Source organism: Podarcis gaigeae (genome assembly GCF_964106915.1).
Source record: "Podarcis gaigeae genome assembly, chromosome: 7".
Lineage (NCBI taxonomy): Eukaryota > Metazoa > Chordata > Lepidosauria > Squamata > Lacertidae > Podarcis > Podarcis gaigeae.
In genome coordinates, this window is record NC_139683.1 from 1,162,501 (window position 1) to 1,181,391 (window position 18,891).

The 18,891-nt window shown below is 50.4% G+C and overlaps 2 protein-coding genes across 3 annotated transcripts in view; one reads left to right on the top strand and one right to left on the bottom strand.

The window, feature by feature from the left end:
• LOC310849180 (cytochrome P450 11B, mitochondrial-like) overlaps positions 1-14,176 on the top strand; it is a 19,482-nt gene extending 5,306 nt beyond the window's left edge. The window contains exons 4-9 of one of the 2 annotated variants that reach the window (XM_083749245.1): positions 1,018-1,221; positions 4,759-4,913; positions 6,909-7,072; positions 7,701-7,779; positions 10,352-10,543; positions 11,860-14,176. In XM_083749245.1, coding sequence (XP_083605371.1) covers positions 1,018-1,221; positions 4,759-4,913; positions 6,909-7,072; positions 7,701-7,779; positions 10,352-10,543; positions 11,860-11,973 — 908 coding nt within the window. In that variant the 3' untranslated portion in view covers positions 11,974-14,176. The remainder of the gene's footprint in view (positions 1-1,017; positions 1,222-4,758; positions 4,914-6,908; positions 7,073-7,700; positions 7,780-10,351; positions 10,544-11,859) is intronic. The other variant, XM_083749246.1, reaches the window with a different exon arrangement.
• The window catches only part of LOC310849200 (TBC1 domain family member 20-like), a 17,498-nt gene continuing 11,881 nt past the window's right edge, over positions 13,275-18,891 (bottom strand). Inside the window, exons 7-8 of the mRNA XM_083749297.1 lie at positions 17,055-17,239; positions 13,275-15,497 (exon numbers count right to left, since the gene is read on the bottom strand). Coding sequence (XP_083605423.1) covers positions 15,242-15,497; positions 17,055-17,239 — 441 coding nt within the window. The 3' untranslated portion in view covers positions 13,275-15,241. The remainder of the gene's footprint in view (positions 15,498-17,054; positions 17,240-18,891) is intronic.

Sequence of the window (18,891 nt, forward strand, 5' to 3'; positions counted from 1 at the left end):
TGCGGCCTAGGACCCTCGTACCTACGGGGCCGCCTCTCCTGGTATGCCCCGCGGAGGACCTTAAGGTCCATAAATAACAACACTTTGGAAGTCCTGAGCCTCAAGGAGGTTAGATTGGTCTCAACTAGGACCAGGGCCTTTTCAGCACTGGCCCCGACTTGGTGGAACGCTCTGTCCCAAGAGACCAGGGCCCTGCGGGACTTGACATCTTTCCGCAGGGCCTGCAAGACAGAGCTGTTCTGCCTGGCCTCTGGTTTGGACTCAGTCTGACCCTTATGCTTCCCTCCCCTTACGGTCTTGATTTATTAGCTACTTTAAAATGAGGCTGCATTTTAAATTGCATTATAACATGTATTTTAAATTGTCCCGTCCCCCTCCCCGCCCATTATGTTTTTATTGTGATTTTACTGGTGTTAGTCTCCCTGGCTGGGGAGGGCGGGGTATAAATAAAATGTATTATTATTATTTATTATTTAGGCCAAGGTTGCATAACCTTCTAGAATAAATGTGATATCCAAGGATGCTCTAGGCAGATTTGGGTTACTTTTATCCCATTTAAGTTTTCCTCTTAACAAAGACTGTTTAGGTAAACAAGAAAAATACAAGCTTGACAGTTTACTCACTTTTAAAGTTTTGCCAGGTTTCAATATATTCAGCGATGAAAATCAGGCAGCCAATAATCCTGAAAAGTTACAAAAATCCGTGGTCCAGTTCAACTAGTATTCACAAGTATTGCTGCCTTTGGCAAATCCTGGCCATCGTGGCTCAAAGCCATTGATCGCCATCTCTTCCATGAATTTTCCCCACCCTCTTTTAAAGTCATCCAGGTTGATGGTGATCACTGCCTCTTGTGGGAGAGAGTTCCACAGGAATATTCCCCTGGAATATTGCCTAGGATTCGAAACTTTGTGGAGGAGGACGCTCCTTCCTTCCTTCCTTTGGGATGAGAGAGTGCATCTGGAACCCCCCTCCCTCTCCTGTGACACCTAACCTCCAACCTTCCTCCAATCCTGCCAGCCAGCAGCTACGCTTTGTATGGGCAGCGCCTGGGCCTCCTGGACGAGAATCCCAATCCGGAGTCCCAGCACTTCATCGACACCGTGGAGACGATGCTGCGCACCACCCTGCCCCTCCTCTTCCTCCCGCCCGGGGTCATGCGCTGGGTGAACAACAAGCTCTGGCGAGATCACATGGAGGCCTGGGACGCCATCTTTAAGCACGGTGAGCCCCTGATCCCTCGTTGGGGGGAGAGGGGAGAGTACCATGGGGCAGTGGCCACCCTGCACCCACTGGGGTGCAAAAGAGCGGCTGGGGTGCATGGCTTGGTCTGAGTGGGTGGCAAGGAAAGCAGTGCTCCATGCACCTTTGAGCTGGAATTAAGCATGCAGGGAGCATGCGCTGTCTGGAGCAGGAATGTGACACAGTCCTGGGCCTGCGTGAGTTGGCCTCAGATGGACCAGTCGAGGGCTGGCAGTGGGCACCGGACAAGGGACACTTGGCGGCAATGGAGACAGAGAGGCTAGCTGACGAGGCTGCAGTTGCTGGAGATAACCAGAGTACAGTCATGCCTCATGCTACGCTTGCTTCAGGTTGTGCGTTTTCAGGTTGTGTCCTGCGGCGACCCGGAAGTACTGGAAAGGGTTACTTCCAGGTTTCACCACTTGCACATGTGCAGAAGCACAAAATGACATCATGCGCATGCGCAGAAGCGGCAAATTGCGACCTGCATGTGCGCAGACGTGCAGATGTGGGTTGCGTTCTTTTCAGGTTGCGAATGGGCCTCCGGAATGGATCCCGTTCGCAACGAGAGATTCCACTGCTGTGAGTCCAAGATGACCCCCAGACTATATACCTGGTACTTCAGGGGCACAGTTACCCCACTTAGTACCAGGGATCTAACAGGCACAGTTTAATGGGCAGGCGGTTCCTGCCCTCCAAAGAAGCAGAAGGAGAGAAGGAAATAATAATAATAATAATAATAATAATAATAATAATAATAATAATAATAATAATTCATTATTTGTACCCGGCCCATTGGGTTTCCCCAGCCACTCTGGGCGGCTTCCAACAAAGATTAAAAATACAATAAAATGTCACACATTAAAAACTTCCCTGAAGATGTCTTCTAAATGTCTTCTAAATGTCAGGTAGTTGTTTTTCCCTTTGACATCTGATGGGAGGGCATTCCACAGGGCGGGTGCCACTACCGAGAAGGCCCTCTGCCTGGTTCCCTGTAGCTTGGCTTCTCGCAGTGAGGGAACTGCCAGAAGGCCCTCAAAGCTGGACCTCAGTGTCCGGGTAGAATGATGGGGGTGGAGACGCTTCTTCAGGTCTACTGGGCTGAGGCCGTTTAGGGCTTTCAAGGTCAGCACCAACACTTTGAATTGTGCTCGGAAACCTACTGGGAGCCAATGTAGGTCTTTCAGGACCGGTGTTATGTGGTCTCAGCAGCTGCTCCCAGTCACCAGTCTAGCTGCCGCATTCTGGATTAGTTGTAGTTTCCAAGTCACCTTCAAAGGTAGCCCCACGTAGAGTGCACTGCAGTAGTCCAAGCGAGAGATAACCAGAGCATGCACCACTCTGGCAAGACAGTCTGCGGGCAGGGAGGGTTTTAGCCTACGTACCAGGTGGAGCTGGTAGACAGCTGCCCTGGACACAGAATTGAACTGCACCTCCATGGACAGCTGTGAGTCCAAAATGACTCCCAGGCTGCGCACCTGGCCCTTCAGGGGCACAGTTACCCCATTAAGGACCAGGCAGTGGAGGCCTGAAGCTTGTTCTTGTTAGCGTCCCTTAACTTCTAGGAGATTGTGTGCTGCCAACACACTGGTGCCCATCTCTGGTGTGTGAGGAGGAGGCTCCTCACTGGTTCTCTCTTGCTGGGAACCATCTCATTCCTCATTTTGGTACCCATTCAGCAACAGCCATGGCCTTGGAGCTCCTGGGGTCCCAATGTGCTATGTTTGTCCTTGGGTGCCTTTCGGGGCCTGGATTCAGTTTGTGCTCAGCCAACCCCACTTGCCTGCTTCCCATCTTTCCTACAGCCACTCCACAGAGTGGCGCTTCCTGTCTGCTTCCTCCTCCCCCACCCCCAGTCTCAGCTGTACCCCTTTTGGAACCCACCATGGAGGAGCGTGGGGGCAAAACCCGGCTGGAGTCGGCCCTGTCTGCCATTGTCTCTGGCGCCATCTGCTGTTGGGCTCCTTGCCTGCCACCCCTGGCCTGGATGTGGGCTTGTTTCTAAGGCTGATGAAGGAATGGGTTTCTGTGCAGTCAGTTTGAAACTGACCCAAAATCCCCATTTTTCCTCCTCCAAGGGAGCGTTTCTAAAATGCATTAACTTGAGCTTTTCAAGCTCAGGAAGTTTGAGCTTGAGTCAATGTATAAACAGAAAACCCAGCTGTATAAACAAGTGCTCAAAGCCCTCTCCCTTATCAGTCCTTTATGGCAATGAGTGGCCTTGCCAGCTCCAGTAGAGCAGGGATGGCGCGTCTGGGTCTTATCTTACATCCTGACCACAAAACCACAAAGACGCACAAACCTTGCCAATGTCAGCATCGCCCTTGAGCCAATGCCACCAACTGGACTCATATACTTCAGCCCTGACTGGGCTAGGCGAGCTGGGTAGCACTTCCAGAGACCACCTTCTGCACAGGAACAGGTCAAAGTGCTGTGGACTCACAGCTTAGAGATGTGAGCACCGGATTCACTTCCACAAGAAGACAGTCGTCGCACAGCAGAGTATAGCAGAGTCTAGCAGAGTATATAAATGACTCGGAGAGCAGCTCTGTAGAATATCTTCTTTATTCTATCTACAACTACTATACAACTATATACAGAGCTTAATGGGTTCTCTAAGCGTAAAGAATGCTACACTACACTGAGTGTCTGCAGCTGCTCTTAGCAGCAACCTTATCTCTACACACGATCTCTAACACTCAGTCTTTCTCTCTCAGACACACTGACTGACTGACTTGGTGCTGGAGTAGAGTAAGTAGAGAGCAGAACACGCCTCCTCCTCTCTGGAGAGTCAGCAGAGATCATCAGGAGATTCTTGGATATGGGAGGGGTGAAATCTCCTCAGTCAAGTCTGACAAGAGACTCGGGAACGGGGCCAGGAGTTGGTGACCTCCTGCCCCAAGATAAGAGTATAGGAACAGGAACAACCTTTTATGGTCAAGAGTGCCAGAACAGGAACAACTGTTTATAGTCATGGATGTAGACTTACGTGTATAAGCTGGTTACAGATAGGTAGCCGTGTTGGTCTGCCATAGTCAAAACAAAAAAATTCCTTCCAGTAGCACCTTAAAGACCAACTAAGTTAGTTCTTGGTATGAGCTTTCGTGTGCATGCACACTGTGTATCTGAAGAAGTGTGCATGCACACGAAAGCTCATACCAAGAACTGACTTAGTTGGTCTTTAAGGTGCTACTGGAAGGAATTTTTGTGTGTGTATAAGCTGACGTGCTTGAATTCCTGGGGAAGGGGGGAGAGGGTGCCTGGAGGATATATATACTGCATGAAATTTTTCATTTCTTTGGACTTGCTGTGGACTAACCAAGCAAGTGCCTTCTGTTATCCGGAGAGCAGAATAAACTCTTTCTCTGAATCAACCTCGGTGTCATTTGACTTCCTCCCTCCCTCCCGGGAGCAACGCAGACCCCACCAGTCGGTAAAGTCTAATAAGGCTACACTGAGAGTGGGGCGCTTCTCCCTGCGCCTGGAACTGATCCCCACTCTCTCTCCTTGCTTCTGCAGCGGACAAGTGCATACAGAATATCTACCAGGAGTTTTGCCTGGGGCAGCCCCGCAAGTATTCGGGGATCATGGCCGAGCTGCTTCTGCAAGAAGAAATGCCCCTCGACTCCATCAAGGCCAACATGACGGAGCTCACGGCCGGCAGCGTGGACACGGTGGGTGAGCCCCACCCCATAAACAGATCAGGAACATCAGACCAGGCCAAACCATGGGTGGTGCTTGAGCTTAGTCTCGGCCACGTTGACCAGCAGCAATGGGTCTCCTGGGTTTCAGATGGGAGAAATGGCCCAGCCTTAACTGGAGAGCCTGGGACCTCCTGCAAGGGGTCCTGTAAGGTCTGCCCCCTGCTTTGCTGGCTTGTTCCCACCTGGCCAGACCATGTCACTGTTAGTCTGGAAAAGCAGAAGGCTGAGACCATTAAACTGGCTTCAGTGGGTTTTGTCACTGTGTCCTGATGATGATGATGATGATGATTTATATACCACCCTATACCCAGAAGTCTTAAGGCGGTTCACAGAAAAGATCAGCATAAAAATGAATGATAGTATTATAATACATAAAACAGGTATGAGTAAGAAAATAATTTAATGTGGAGTGTATGAAGACTCAGAGATTCAATTGGATCAACATGGAAATTACATTTCTGAAGAGATATTACGGCTTTATACATTGAAAGCTGCTCATCCCTACCAATAATAATAATAATAATAATAATAATAATAATAATAATAATAATAATTTATTTATACTCCGCCCATCTGGCTGGGTTTCCCCAGCCACCCTGGGTGGCTTCCAACAGAATATTAAAATACAATAATCATGAAATACAATTACATGAAGGTGTTGAATAGTGACATTTCATGTTGTTTTCATTCCTCTTTTTGTAACAATGAGTGTAGCGGCAGCATTTACACTTTGGAAGGCCACAATCCTTATTATATATTCCTAGTTGTAACCTCCACGGAACACAATGGCCAGAATCGGATTATTTGCATGTTGTCTTGCTGAAACATGAATGAGACTTCTGGACACACATGCCACCTACTCTTCCCTTTGTGCAAGACAACCAACAAATTAGGAAGTTTTCCGTTAACTATGGTTTCCTATTATGCTAAAGTAGGGGTTGTCTTTGAAGACAGTTCAGAAACAGCAGTGGGTGCAGAATCTGGCAACCAAATTGCTGACCAGACAGTCTGAATATGTAACACTAGTTCTAGCACAACTGCATGTTTGAGTTGTTTAGTCGTTTAGTCGTGTCCGACTCTTCGTGACCCCCTGGACCAGAGCACGCCAGACCCTCCTGTCTTCCACTGCCTCCCCAGTTTGGTCAAACTCATGCTGGTAGCTTCGAGAACACTGTCACACCATCTCGTCCTCTGCCGTCCCCTTCTCCTTGTGCCCTCCATCTTTCCCAGCATCATGGTCTTTTCCAGGGAGTCTTCTCTTCTCATGAGGTGACCAAAGTATTGGAGCCTCAGCTTCAGGATCTGTCCTTCCAGTGAGCCCTCAGGGCTGATTTCCTTAAGAATGGAGAGGTTTGATCTTCTTGCAGTCCATGGGACTCTCCAGAGTCTCCTCCAGCACCAGAATTCAAAAGCATCCATTCTTCGGTGATCAGCCTTCTTTATGGTCCAGCTCTCACTTCCATACATCACTACTGGGAAAACCATAGCTTTTACTGTACGGACCTTTGTTGGCAAGGTGATGTCTCTTCTTTTAAAGATGCTGTCTAGGTTTGCCATCACCTTTCTCCCAAGAAGCAGGCGTCTTTTAATTTTGCAGCTGCTGTCACCATCTGCAGTGATCATGGAGCCCAAGAAAGTAAAATCTCTCACTGCCTCCATTTCTTCCCCTTCTATTTGCCAGGAGGTGATGGGACCAGTGGCCATGATCTTCGTTTTTTTGATGTTGAGCTTCAGACCATATTTTGCGCTCTCCTCTTTCACCCTCATTAAAAGGTTGTTTAATTCCTCCTCACTTTCTGCCACCAAGGTTGTGTCATCTGCATATCTGAGGTTGTTGATATTTCTTCCGGCAACCTTAATTCCGGCTTGGGATTCATCCAGCCCAGCTTCCCCTTATTTGGGGTAGGGGGGAACACAGTCCAAGGAGGTTCTTCCTCCCTTGACTCTCTCCCTCTCTCCCTCCAGACAGCCATGCCCCTGCTCTTCACCCTCTTTGAGCTGGCCCGCAACCCACAAGTCCAGACAGCCCTTCGGGAAGAGGTCAAGGCTGCTGCGGTCTCATCCAGGGAGCTCTCCAAGGTGATGAATGACATGCCCTTGCTCAAGGGTGCAATCAAGGAGACGCTGAGGTAAGGAGAGCAGGATGGGTGCCATGCCTGGCGAGGAAATGGGTCCCACAAGGTGGCTGCAGGGGGGAGGGGGGCTGGACGGATGAAAACCATGAGTTTGGGATTAGACTTGGAAGCTCATGGAAGAGGAATTAGCAGTGAGCTGCATGAAGAATGGCTTTCCTGAAACAACTACTGGTGGTACTAATCTGGGATAGCTCAGTCGGTAGAACATGAGACTCTTAACCCCATGAGACTCTCAAGCCCCATCTTGGCCAAAATATTCCTGCCTGAGACTGAGAATAAGGTTGGATAATATTGAATTTGAAAAATAGCTGCAAATGTAAAGACATGAATGAGGACGGTTATCACTAGACATCTGGAACATGGGAAGATCCATTTATTTATAATTGGAATATATAATTGGTGTATTGTGGTTATTTTAATGTGGATTTGATTTAATTTGTCATTAATTGGTAGATTGTTATTGAAAATGAATATTTTTTTAAAATAAAAAATATATATTCTTGCGTCACAGGGGGTTGGACTAGATGACCCTCGGGGTCCCTTCCAAGTCTACATTCTATGATGCTATTATTCTCTTCCTCCACTTTCTTTGGGAAGCCACAAAGACATCCTTCTCTTGCAGGCTCTACCCTGTGGGGATTACAGTGCAGCGCTACCCGATGAGGGACGTGGTGCTTCAGAACTACTGTGTGCCAGCTGGGGTGAGTGTCCTTTGCAGACTCCCTTCGCCACCCCCAGCCCCCTTCCCATCAGCCAGGATCCCATGCCGATTCCTATTGTTCTTGTCTGGAGCTCGCCCTGCACTCGAGTAGGACCCTGGCAGAGACACATGCCCACCTGGCATGTTCTCTCCCTCCTAGTCAATCGTTCGGGAGCTTCATAAGCTTTCTTCAGCCCAAACATCACAGTGACTGATGCCAACCGACACTGGCACACTTGGGGATCCACAGAGTTGGCGCAGTTCGCGTGACAGACCTCAGCAACTCAGCATTTTGGCTAATCTACTTTATTTACATATAAACACACACGGAGCACTGCAACATGGCTCCCTCTCTCTCTCTAGCATCAGACAGCAAAGAGAGAAAGAACAAAGGACAATAGCCCCTCTTCACGGAACACAGGAACACAAACATCCTGTCTCCATCACTTCCCACTCTGTGGAATGAAAACATACACATCATGTGATAGACAACAATCCCATGACTGCAGACACGGGGAATGAATCTTCAACAGTTCTATCCCCCATCAGAGACATTGTGATCAAGGCTGCCTTGTCCCAGACCATTCCTGATCTTGCAGAAGGACCATTGGTCAGTGGCGCCATTTCTGGCTTCTACCAACTCAAAGCAGATTTGGGTGGCAGATTGATGGGAAAGACCCTTCTCTGCCTGAGACCTTGACAATCCAGTCAGAGTAGGCAAGAGAGGTGATGTGGAGCTGCGGCATGGAGAAAGGGGAAATATAAAAGTTTTCCTCCCTCTCTCCTAACTCTAGAACTCAAGGGCATCCCATGGAGCTGAATGCTGGAAGATTCAGGATGGACAAACGAAAGTCCTTCTGACAGTGCATAGTTATCCTTATGGCACTTCCTTCCACAGGAGGCGGGAGTGGCCCCCGTCCTGGATGGCTTTAAAAGAGGATTAGGCAAATTCATGGAGGAGAAGAGGGCTATTGTGTGGGAATGTTCAGGGATGCAGGAGAGGATATATTCTTTGATTATAGCCTTTCAAACTTGCGTAAACAAGTTCACAATTTAGCAGAGTAACATTCCCCCTTTTAAACTCGCAGCGGATGTGTTTGCTCAGGCTTGCTAAAGCCTCTATAATAACTGTTCTGGTATTTTCCTCTTATTCCCTCATAAAAGAAAAGACATGACACAGTCTTCTATAAAAGTATAAAAATGCTTACTCACACATCATTCTGTTCACAATAGGATCCCAGAAGGCAGACTTAGCTTAGAAAAGTAACATACACCTGGAAACTATCTCATAAGGAGACAGTCCCTTTGTCATCTATTGGCTGGAGGCCAAGAGGGCATCTTTGGCTAAGCAGATGTTGCTTCTTCGATGCATGTAGTCAAAAAGAGAGAGATGGTTGCCCTGCCCTGTGCTTTTGTCGTTACCTGCACAGGTGAGGCCATGCTCACCTCTAGTCACATGCAGAGGACGTCTGTCCCAGCCCAGAAGGAAGCAGGAAGTTTACCTGCTGGCTGGACAAACATTCCTCCCCATGTGTAAACATGTTCACTCTAGGAATGTGGTACTTGACTGCTCTTGTGTTTCATATCCCACATATTGATGGCCACTAGCCCTGATGGCTTTGCTCTGCTTCTGCTTCCACGGTCAGAGGCAGCCATGCTTCTGAATTGCAGCTGATGGAAACCACAGGAAGGGAGAGGGCTGCTCTTCTGCTCAGATCCTGCGTGTGGGCTTTCCATTGGGGCATCTGGCTGGCCGCTATGAGAACAGGATGCTGGGCTCAACGGGCCATTGGCCTGATCCTGCAGGCTCTTACGTTCTTAATGCCTGGTGTGTCCTTGCCTTCTTGGCTTCACAATGGGATCCTTCAGCCCAAAGCCTGGTGGATTGGGTGAGAAGAAGTCCTTTTCGTACACCCAGTAAGGCAATCTGGATGTCCCTGAGAACGCACAGAATGCACAGGGCAGCAGGGCTCCAAAAGATGCTGGCTCACCTAAGGGGATGAGGTGAACCAGCCTCCTTCAGAAATCCTCCTTCTCTGAGCTACCTGTGGAGGTGGCGAAAATAAACCACAGTGCCTAGGGCTTGCCGATCAGAAGGTCGGCAATTTGAATCCCCACGACGGGGTGAGCTCCCATTGCTCAGTCCCAACTCCTGTCAAAGTGCAAGTAGATAGATAGGTACCGCTCTGGCGGGAAGGTAAACGGCGTTTCCGTGCGCTGCTCTGGTTTCGCCAGAAGCGGCTTAGTCCTGCTGGCCACATGACCCGGAAGCTGTACGCCGGCTCCCTCGGCCAGTAAAGCGAGATGAGCGCCGCAACCCCAGAGTTGGTCACTACAGGACCTAATGGTTCGGGGTCCCTTTACCTTTCCCAGATCTGTGTGGAGTTTTGAACAATGATGGGCTGGGGGAAGTGACCATCTATCAGCCTGGAGCAACTTTTGTTGGAGGGACTCAATGTCCAGGGTGAACGTACAAGCAAGCCACCACTTTTGGAAGCTCCAGAGCTTGATTTCAGCCCACCAAGGATGTTGCCCTGGAGCCGCCGCTCAAGACTGTGTTCCTTTCCTTGCAGACCTTGTGCCAGGTGGGGCTCTATGCCATGGGCCGGAGCCCGGAGGTCTTCAGGGACCCTGAGCGCTATGACCCCAGCCGCTGGACTGGCAAAGAGGACAACAGTTTCAAGGCGCTGGCCTTTGGCTTCGGGTCACGGCAGTGCATCGGGCGGCGCCTGGCGGAGGCAGAAATGACCCTCTTCCTCATGCATGTGAGTTGCGGGGTTGCAAGTCCGGGAGGTGGAAGCAATTCTCTGCCCAGCATCTTGGGGCACCACAATGTGGGGGTGCACACATGACCCTTTGCTCAATGCCTTTGCACCCCTCTTGTGGAGTCCGTGTACATGGGTGTCGCCCACAGTTACCCACAGGCCACTGGTCCCCTCTGAAATATTGTGTTTTGGTTGGCTCCCCCAAAGCCAATTTCACTCTGACTTCAAAACTGCTGCGTGGCAAATCCCAGGTGCCCATGGTTGACGTTGGGGGTGGGTAGGTGGGTATGGCAGAGGAGCATCCCACTTCCCACTCACCCATTGCAACCGTATCTATGGCTACACAGAAGTAATCCCTATTGGATTCACTGGGGCTTACTCCTTGGCATGGACCCAGCTGTTTTGTGACTGGCGCCCACTGCGCTTGTTCAAAATGCACCCACGGGCTCAGAAAGGTTGGTGGTCAACAACCATACAAGAAATAAATAAAATAAGCAAGCAAGTATTAGAAATCACCCTAGAATTGGCCTTACTAAACATCTTCCAAGACAATAATGCCCACTTACACCACAAAGAACTCATAACCCACCTACTTTCAGCAACCAGAAGCATCATAACCAGACACTGGAGAGACCTGTCAGGAGTAAGGATGGACCAATGGTACCAGATAGTATGGGAAACAGCCCTGGTAGAAAAATTAACCAATAAACTGAAACTGACACGGGGAGAAATGGAAGAAGATGCCTTTACCCTGAAATGGCTCCCCTTTATCACATGCACATCCCAACAAGACAATGACAAAAATCCACCGACAGCATATAAATCAATATGGCTAAGCTGACCCAAAACACCCACCCCACTCACACATGAGAACAAAGACCACCCCAGCCAACCACAATTGAACAACCACACCCCAGGCCAACCCCAACCTCTCTCACCACCAAAGGAACACAAGTGAACAGCAAAGAACCTGCACAAGCAACGCTGACACCAAACCCCACATATAGTAAATAAAATAGAAACATCGCCACCCGACGCCCCCATCTCTCTCCCCCCCCACCTCTTTCCCCCTTTTCTTCCTAATTTCTCAACAAATGAAACTGATGTGTAAAAATGTTACATGGGAGAAAAATACGAGAGAGAGACATTGCAAACACTTTTGTAAATCAAGAAAATCTTTAATAAAAATAAGAAAGGTTGGTGGTTCCTGTTTTCGGGCAATGGTGAGGAGAGAAAGGGGGTCCCTTGCCATCCACTTGAGGAACACCCGCCCCAGCATAGCTGCAGTCTCACACGGGTTGTGCTTCTTGTTTCAGATTCTGCGTAACTTCAAGATCGATACCGTCTCCAAGGCAGACCTCAAGACCGTCTATGGCTTCATCCTCATGCCAGAGAAGCCCCCTCTGCTCACCTTCCGGCCCATTGACTAGGGCACCAGCCCCTCAGCCCCTTTCTCTCCCTCTGGACCATGGAAGGGGCCCGTCACTTGGGGGTGCAGACATCCCGACACCCCTTCCTTTCTCTCTGGCCATCTTGCTGCCTTCCTCCCATCCCCTTCGGGCTCCAACAGACATTCTTTCTGGCACCCCCATATGATTTTATCCCAACCGTACCCCAAGGCTGGTAGAAAACTGCAGGCTGCATTGAAACTCGGGAAGCTGGAGAAAGAAGCCAATAACAAGTGACCACTAGCCCAGGCCAAGCCTTGGGAGAGGTTCTGTTCTTGTAATAGCACAAGACAGTGGATGCTCGGGTTGTCAACGTGATCCGTGCGTGAGTTGCGATTCGGTGCTTCTACACATGCGCAAAGCACAAATTAGCGCTTCTGCGCAATGTGCAACCGCTGAAACCCAGAAGTAACCCGTTCCGGTACTTCTGGGTTTTGGTGGGTCCGTAACCCGAAAAAACGCAACCTGAAGCAGCTGCAACCCGAGGTCTGACTGTAATGGCTCAACCCATTGGGATGTCGAAACAAAATAAAATAAAATAAATCCTTCCAGTAGCAGCTTAGAGACCAACTAAGTTAGTTATTGGTATGAGCTTTCGTGAGCATGCACACTTCTTCAGATACACACGAAAGCTCATACCAATAACTAACTTAGTTGGTCTCTAAGCTGCTACTGGAAGGATTTATTTTATTTTATTATTTTATTATTTTATTTTGTTTCACTACGGCAGACCAACACGGCTACCTACCTGTAACTAGAACCATTGGGATGTGGTGCTCTCACATGATCCAAAGCAGGTTGGGTAGGAACGTAACAAAAGCTCTGTGTTTCCCAAACTTGGGTCTCCAGGTGTCATTGAACTACAACTCCTATCGTCCCTAGCTAGCAGGACCAGCCGTCGAGGATGATGGGGGTTGTAGTCCATAAAACTGCTGAAGATCCAGTTTGGGAAGCCCTGCCATAGCTGGATCCTGTCCTCACAGTGACCAGCAAGTTGTCTCTTCTGAGAAGACCACAGAAGAGGGAGCTGAGTGCAGTAGAAGCCCTCTCTGCATGTGGGCAAATTCACAGAGGAGAGGGCAAGTGATGGCTATCCGCCACCATGGCTACGCTCTTCCTCTATGGTCAGAGGCAGAAATGCATCCAGATACCAGGTGCCAGAAACTACAGGAGGGGCTTGCAGGCTTCCCACAGGCGACTGAGAAAACTGGGCACTCTTAAGCTTTTATGCTCCAAGGAAGAGAGGGGCACAGGGATTGCTCATCAGAAACACAGGCCAACCAAAAAGTCAAAAGTATTCATTTTATAAAGCTTTCCTTTGCTTTCAGCAAAGTCTCACTGAACCCAACATAGCCTGGGTTTCCTTGTTCTCCCCTTCAAGGCAAGTCGTGTGGCTGAGTAGGGGGGTCAGCGGAGGGACCGGGACTCCCTCTTAATGTGCGCCTTTTTAGTCCAGAACTGTAAAGGGAGAAACTGGACATTCAAGGGGGACAGGAGCGATCAGGCCAGCACTTTGGCAGCGGGGAGGCAGTCCCATCTGGGGTCTGCTGGCAGAGAAAGGCAGGATACAAATATAAAATAAATAAATGCACACACACACACTTGGTTTTGACTCACATTGTCTGGTTCATTTGGCAAAGGGGGTGGGCTGCTGTGCCTGCTGCTGCCCCCAGACGACGAAAAGGCATAGGGCAAGACAATACAATCCCTATTCTGTGCACAAAATCTGACTCTACTTCAGCCCTGGGGCCAGAACAGAGCCCTCCTCTGCACCCCAGGGCAGCAGGCTAGCTTAGGGCAGACCGCACCCAGCTCTAGCTTCTTTCCACCCCTCAGAATCTGCCGCCAGGGGCAGCTGCCTCACTCTGCCTCATGGAAGGGCCGGCCCTGTATACATGGAGGTGCAGCCAGATTTCTTGTGCGTGAAAGTCAAGGCAGGCGGCCGGGAGCCCGAGGCGGAAAATGAGAGCCCCTGGAGAGTTGACAGGAGCCCTCCTTGGACTCTCTTGAAATCCAGGCACGGAACGAATGTGCCCACAGAGAACTCCACCTCCGAAGGCAACCAAGAGTTCAAAGCATATTCCAGGCAGTTTGGCAGCGGATCTCTCCATACTGTTCATTTTGGTTAAACGGCTGTGTGCCCGTGTCCCTCCACTCCCTAGTAAATAAACCATTTATAAGGGGACTCTTGGCTTTGCCTGGTTGTTCAGAGGCTCTGCAAACTCTCTCCTAGAGACACCTCCCATGTGAGCCCATCCAGTTCCACCCTGTGTTGGGTCGGCTGAAAACACTGATAGTCTCACTGGTTAAAATTGCCATTGGGCTCTGTGTTGGTCAGAGTAAATATCCCTTTAGGTTTGGGATTTTTGCCTTGAGCCTGTATACATATCAGCATGTCGGTGACAGCATCCAAGGTTTGAGGAACCCTCGCCTCAAGGCTGTTCTCCATCTGGGGAGAGAGGGGACCCCAGAAATGCCGAGGTGACAGCAGGGCTTTGCAGACTTAGCAGGCACCAAACCCCAGAGCAGAGGCAACTCTTGCTTCCATGCAATTCAGATATGAATAGGAGGCAGCCTCATTCCATGTTAGACGCAGGTCCAGCTATAGCTCAATGGGTTGATAGCGGATCTCTGGAGTTTCAAATGGGATCTTTCCCAGCAACCCCACCCTTCCTGGAGAACGGCAGGGACTGAAACCAATCTGCATACAAGGCGGCCGCTTTAATCCTCAGGTATGCTTCTCTGCCCTGGGTCATGTGCAATTTGACCTCTGCTATGCCAACTTAAGATGCCCATCCCTGAATGTGTTGCCTGTGGCAATGCAGCTTTTGGGCAAGGGAGCCCAGAGCCTCCCTGTCATTGTTCAAAGAGAAGCCGTTACTGGCGAAGGTGGAGACCCCAGCCCTCATGCAGGGAAGGGGAACGGCAGTGATGAGCCGAGGGGTCGAGCACCGGGCAGCCCCGTGGCAGCCTCCCCAGGTGCTGCAACACTCACGGCATCTCTGCAGGCAATCGGAGCTGTTAGCAAGTGCATGCAAGCTGGCCAGCGGTTTCCACTCGCCCCTGGCTGGTGTTTTGGCTGCCCCTTGCCCTGCAGAGCATTCCAGGCAGCCAGGAGTCTTTGGATCAGAATCATAGAGTTGGGTGGCCTTTGAGTTGATCCCTTTGCTCAGGGCAGGGAATCCAGAGCTAGGGCGCCCCCAAGAGGCGGTCCTCCAGGTCCACTGAGCACGACGTCTTCTGCTCCAGGTCAGAAGAGCTGCAGAAGGAACTCTGGAGCCCACTCCAGGGCGGTCTGCGTGACGGCCAGTGCCGCAGCCCCCAGCGTGGCTGAGATGCCCCAGACCGCAGCCTTCACCAAAGGGCTGTGCTCGGCTGCAGGGAGGAGTTCACCCGCTTCCTCTGCCTTGCTGGTGGTTAAGTGCTGCTGCTGCTGGCGCAGGATGGCGTCTGGGCGCTGGCACGAAGCAGCCTGCTGGAAGGCTGAGAAAGTGCCAATGCTGATGCTGGGAGGGGTGGGAAAGAGAGGGGCAGAAAATGGGTCAGTTAGGCAAACAGACAAACCTCCTGGCTCTGGGATGTAATCCACTGTCTCGCCAGAGTGGTGCATGCTCTGGTTATCTCCCGCTTGGACTACTGCCATGCGCTCTACGTGGGACTACCTTTGAAGGTGACTCAGAAACTGCAACTAATCCAGAATGTGGCAGCTAGACTGGTGACTGGGAGCGGCCGCCGAGACCATATAACACCGGTCTTGAAAGATCTACATTGGCTCCCAGTACGTTTCTGAGCATAATTCAAAGTGTTGGTGCTGACCTTGAAAGCCCTAAACGGCCTCAGCCCAGTATACCTGAAGGACCATCTCCACCCCCCATCATTCTGCCCAGACACTGAGGTCCAGCACCGAGGGCCTTCTGGCGGTTCCCTCACTGCAAGAAGCCAAGTTACAGGGAACCAGGCAGAGGGCCTTCTCGGTGGTTGCACCCGCCCTGTGGAACGCCCTCCCACCAGCTGTCAAAGAGAACAACAACTACCAGATTTTTAGAAGACATCTGAAGGCAGCCCTGTTCAGGGAAGCTTTTAATGTTTAACAGACCGCTGTATTTTAATACTTTGTTGGAAGCCGTTCAGGGTGGCTGGGGAGACCCAGACAGATGGGCAGGGTATAAATAATAAATTATCACTATTATTATTATTACTGGGAACAGACAAGTACAACAATTCTTGTTTTGCGAGTGGAGACATTGCAAGGGAATATTTGGTCCAGCCAGTCAAAACTTCCTGTTCCTCCTGGCCTGGAGCATCCTTCTTTGCATGGGACCAGTGTGTGGGTGTGACCTTACCTGACCTGACAAAAGGTTCAGTCACACTGCCACCTCTTTCTCTTCCATCTTCCATTTCGTCCTGCGAACTTCCTGGACTGAACTGCTGGCTGCCAGCCAAGCAGTCCCCCAGGTTATCTCCCATATGGGGCAAACCTGTTTGTCTATGTTTGCAACTTTAAGCCCAAAGCATCCCTGATCACACTGTGCTCTGCCTGTTTGTGAGTAAAATTACTTTTTGTTACTTATGAATAAGACTGTGGTGACTTCATTCTTTATTCTTTTAAGAGGAACATGTTAGGACACATTTCAATCTGGACAAGCCAGATTGAATTGCTTATTGTCTTAAGAAACTCACACGAGTTTGCAGCCAGTTTTCTGCTGTGTAAAAAGGGGGATGAAACTCTAAGTAAAGGAACTTGCTAGCACAAGTTAGGTAGGATATTAATAACCAAGATATCCTCTCCTCTCCTGAACATTCCCACACTGGCAGGGTGCACTCTCTAACTTTTCACCTCTGACTTCTATGGGATTCTCTGTGCATTAAAAAAAACTTAGGAAGCTTTGGAGAAGACCAGCCGTCTCCTCCCTCCCTTTGTGGCTGTGTGGAGAAGGAGGGGAGGGTGGAGGTTGCAAAGACAAGCACAACAGAGCCCCACCTCACCCCATGCATGCACACACCTCCTGGGGGAGGAACCCAGGATCACACGGCCCCTCCTCCCGAAATCCTGGCCCCCTCACCTCTTCTGGAGCTGAAGCGCTGCCTGCTTGGCCAGCTGGGCGTGGGGGAGACGCTGGAAGAGCTGGTGGGCACGGGCGATGAGGGTCTCGTAAGGCAGGTCCTGAGGGATCTGGGACAGGAGCTGGTGGATGCTGGGCATGTCGCAGTCACAGGCCAGCACCTCCTCTTCGCGGAAGAGGACAATCTAGAGGGGTGGGAGGGAAGGGAGAAAGAGGGGCTGGTGAGCCTAGGAAGTGTTAGGATATTCCATTCCACCTTCAGAACAGACGTGTGGAAGTGTTGCATGTCACATGCCTTGTTTACACTCCAGCACAGCTTGCTGGGAACTTCCCTTTGTGTATAGCTTTTGCTTTCGCTGTCTTGCTTTGGATACAAAGGGGATCAGACATGTTTCCTTTTGTCCTGATGTATGCTGAATAACGTATAGTTCAAGCTCTGGTTTTCCCAGTAGTGATGTATGGAAGTGAGAGCTGGACCATAAGGAAGGTTGATCGCTGAAGAATGGATGCTTTTGAATTCTGGTGCTGGAGGAGACTCTTGAGAGTCCCATGGACTGCAAGAAGATCCAACCTCTCCATTCTGAAGGAAATCAGCCCTGAGTGCTCACTGGAAGGACAGATCCTGAAGCTGAGGCTCCAAGACGTTGGCCACCTCCGGAGAAGAGAAGACTCTCTGGAAAAGACCCTGATGTTGGGAAAGATGGAGGGCACAAGGAGAAGGGGACGACAGAGGACGAGATGGTGGGACAGTGTTCCCGAAGCTGCCAGCATGAGCCTGACCAAACTGCGGGAGGCAGTGGAAGACAGGAGTGCCTGGCGTGCTCTGGTCCAGGGGGTCATGAAGAGTCGAACATGACTAAACGACTGAACAACATGCCGAATAAGCTGCTTGTAAATAGGCTTACACAGCCTCTCCTGCCACTTCTGTTGTGAAGCGTTTACTCTCCTGAGTAATAAAATAATAATAATAATTTAATATTTATACCCCTCCCATCTGGCTGATTTTCCCCAGCCACTCCGGGTGGCTCCCAATCAAGTGTTAAAAGCAATACAGCATTAAAAATTAAAAAATTCCCTTCAGATGTCTTTTAAAGATAAGATAGCTGCTTATTTCTTTCACATCTGGTGGGAGGTTGTTCCACAGGTCGGGCGCCACCACCGAGAAGGCCCTCTGTCTGCTTCCCTGTAACCTCATCTCTCGCAGTGAGGGAACTGTCTGAAGGCCCCCGGCGCTGGATCTCAGTGTCCGGGCTGAACATGCTCTAGCTTCTGAAACTTCTGAAGCTCAGGTCGCAGATTCATGCTGATCCAAGGACTGGAGTTTGCCCAGCACACCGGCTGGTGGGCTGGAGCCAGGTGGGGGCCTGCCAATTGCCCCCGTTTCCTTGGTTGCATGCCAAGAGGAAGAGCATCTGCTGGGTCCGGCCAGTGGCCAGTCTCGCCCAGCATCCCGTTCTCACAGTGGCCCACTAGATCTCTGTGGAAAACCCACAAAGAGGACCTGAGCACCAGAGTAACTCTCCCTTCCTGGGGTTTCCAGGAATGGGATTCAGAAACACAGCTGCCTCCAGCTGTGGAAGCAGAGCAGAAGCCATTGATAGCCCTCTTTTCCTCCTCCATGAATTTGTCTCATCCTCTTTTAAAGCCATCTAGGTGTGTGGCCACCCCTGCCTCACGTGGGAGGGAGCCCTGGCAGAGGAAGAGGGAGCAGGGAAGCGCACCGCCCCCGGCACCACGATCCCGGTAGGGTGCCTTCGTGGCTGAGACATACACCCCCGTGCAACACACACAATGGAAATTCCCAGCAAACTGTGCTGGAATCTAAACAGGCATGTGA